This window comes from Mirounga leonina, unplaced genomic scaffold, assembly GCF_011800145.1.
Source record: "Mirounga leonina isolate KUSES-001 unplaced genomic scaffold, KU_Mleo_1.0 Mir_126, whole genome shotgun sequence".
Classification (NCBI taxonomy): Eukaryota; Metazoa; Chordata; class Mammalia; order Carnivora; family Phocidae; genus Mirounga; species Mirounga leonina.
In genome coordinates, this window is record NW_023270314.1 from 3,159,875 (window position 1) to 3,162,402 (window position 2,528).

At 68.8% G+C, this 2,528-nt stretch overlaps 1 protein-coding gene across 1 annotated transcript in view; it reads left to right on the forward strand.

The window, feature by feature from the left end:
* The first annotated feature begins 384 nt into the window (after nucleotides 1-384).
* Nucleotides 385-2,528, forward strand: part of PAWR (pro-apoptotic WT1 regulator) — a 118,582-nt gene continuing 116,438 nt past the window's right edge. The window contains exons 1-2 of the mRNA XM_035002082.1: nucleotides 385-568; nucleotides 1,080-1,759. Of these exons, the coding sequence (XP_034857973.1) occupies nucleotides 1,229-1,759 (531 nt within the window). The 5' untranslated portion in view covers nucleotides 385-568; nucleotides 1,080-1,228. The remainder of the gene's footprint in view (nucleotides 569-1,079; nucleotides 1,760-2,528) is intronic.

Below are 2,528 nucleotides of genomic sequence, written 5' to 3' on the forward strand. Positions count from 1 at the left end.
CCAGTCAGGCCTGAATCATCACAACTTCATTGCATTTTCCCCCTCGGCCAGCAGCATTCGAGATTTTCCCTCGAAGAATAAGTCTTGTACTTAGAAGGAAGAGTGGTGGGAGACGGAGAGGCGGAGAACAGGAGCGGGGTGAAGGGCGTGGAGGGCTGCCCCGCTCGGAGTCAGAGTTGCCGCGGGGCCCGCCGCCGCGGGGCCCGCCGCCGTGGGGCCGCGAGCCCAGGAACGTGCGGTGGGACCGGCGGGCGCGGGGCGGGCTGCCGCGGCGGGCTGGACCAGGCGGCGCGCACCTGAGCGCCGGGGGCGGGGCGTCGGTGGGCACGACCCCCCCCCCCAAGTCGCGCCGCGCCCCTCGCGCGGCGTCTCGGCCCTTTCCGCCCGCGCTTCGGCGCCGCTCGGCTCCCCTCCCGCCCCTCGCTCCCTCCCTCTTTCCCTCCCTCCTGGCCCGGCGGAGCCTTGAGCTCTGGCCGCGAGTTTGCTGCCGCTCCTTCCGCGCCGCCGCGTGGGTTCACCTGGGCGCCGACTCCCAGACTCGCGCCTGGCCCCCCAAAACACCTCTCAGGTAAGGGGCTGCTCCGGCCGCCCGCGCTCGACCCGCGCACCCGTCCTCCGGACGCGGCTGGACAGCTGGTGTCTGTACGCGTCCCGCCTCTTCAGCGAGCCGCCTGGGGGCTTCGCGCCTCACCCAGGAATGAAGGTGTTGGTGGCGGGCACCGTGGGCCGACGGGGGCCGGAGCGAGGGGCAGGAGATGCGACAGGCCGACAGGTGGCGGGTCTGGCCCTGGTCCCCCGACCGCCGCAGGCGCAGACCCCGGTGGGGATGGGGCGGGCGGGCCGGGGGTGGGGACAAGCCCTTTTCTCCTCCCCTCGAGGGGCGGCGATCGTCCGGGCCCGCCGTGTAGGTGCGACGGAGAAACTTTGCAGGGTGGGGACTCGGCAGCCACTTGCCAGCGGGGCCTGGTCAGCACGTTCTGCGGGGGCGGGGGCTCCGAGGCGGGCCGCGGGGCAGCCCCTCCGGCCGGGCGAGGACCTTAACGCTTCCCTTCCCCGCCCCCTTTTGTGTTTTGCCTCAGAGCCGCCGGCCGCCGGGGGAGCCCGGGCCGCCCCCGCGCTCCGGGGGTCGTTCCCTCACATCCTCCCGGCCTCGGGAAGGCAGAGGCGGCGGCGGCCGGAGCCGGGCGGGGAGGCTTGAGGTGAGAGCCCGGCCGGTCCCGCTGGGAATATGGCGACCGGTGGCTACCGGACCAGCAGCGGCAGCAGCGGCAGCACCACAGACTTCCTGGAGGAGTGGAAGGCGAAGCGCGAGAAGATGCGCGCCAAGCAGAACCCCCCGGGCCCGGCCGCTCCGAGCGGCGGCGGCAGCGACGCGACCGGGAGGCCCCCAGCGGGGGCCCTGGGCACCTCGGCCGCCGCCGCGGCCAACGAGCTCAACAACAACCTCCCGGGCGGCGCGGCCGCACCTGCCGCCCCCGGCGCCGGGGGCGTGAACTGCGCGGTGGGCCCCGCGGCGCTGCCCCGGCCCGCCCCCGGCCCCCGGCGGCCCGAAGACGAGCCGCCCCCCACGGCCGCCGCCGCCGCGGTCTCCGCCTCGGGGGCACCGCCGGCCCGGGGCGACGGGGAGGAGCGCGACGGCGCCCCGGAGAAGGGCAAGAGCTCGGGCCCCAGCGCCAGGAAAGGCAAGGGGCAAATCGAGAAGAGAAAGCTGCGGGAGAAGCGTCGCTCCACCGGCGTGGTCAACATCCCCACGGCAGAGGTGAGCGGGCGGGGGCCGCGGGGGCAGCTCCCCGGCCCCCGGGCGGCGGAGTTTCCCCGCGCTCGCCAGTACTTAGCCTTTCGCCGGGTTAGGCAGGCGCAGAGGGTGATGGAGTTTTACTCTGAACAAATGCTTCCTGGGAAGTTCCCCAAAGCCAAAGTAGGACACGTGCTTTTCGGGCTTCCTGGCTGAGGTCTCAGAGTCAGGATCCTCCTTTACGGGACGACTGGCGGCTCCCAAACTGGCCCACCTAGGGTTGTTTGTTTTTGCTTGATCGGTTAGAAAAATTGATTAATGGTGATGACGACATACAAAGTTTAGTTTCCCGCGTGTCCATCTGAAGTTACCAGATTGTTGATCTCTTTTCTCTTGACAGTGTTTAATAGCACCTGTAAAGAAACGCGGCCTTAGCGCTCTGCACCACAGCTTTATTTTTCAGTGTACCCAAGATGAGGATATCTAAATAAGTATATGATTTTCATCTGTAAACCAGCTTTTGGGAACAGCGCTCCCCAACACACACACAGACACACACACACCCCAGCGCTCCCCAACACACACACACACACCCGCACCCACACACACACACACACCCGCACCCACACACACACACACACCAGCGCTCCCCAACACACACACACACACACACCCACACACACACCAGCGCTCCCCAACACACACACAGACACACACACACACACTACAGCGCTCCCCAACACACACCCCCCACACACACACACCAGCGCTCCCCAACACACACAGACACACA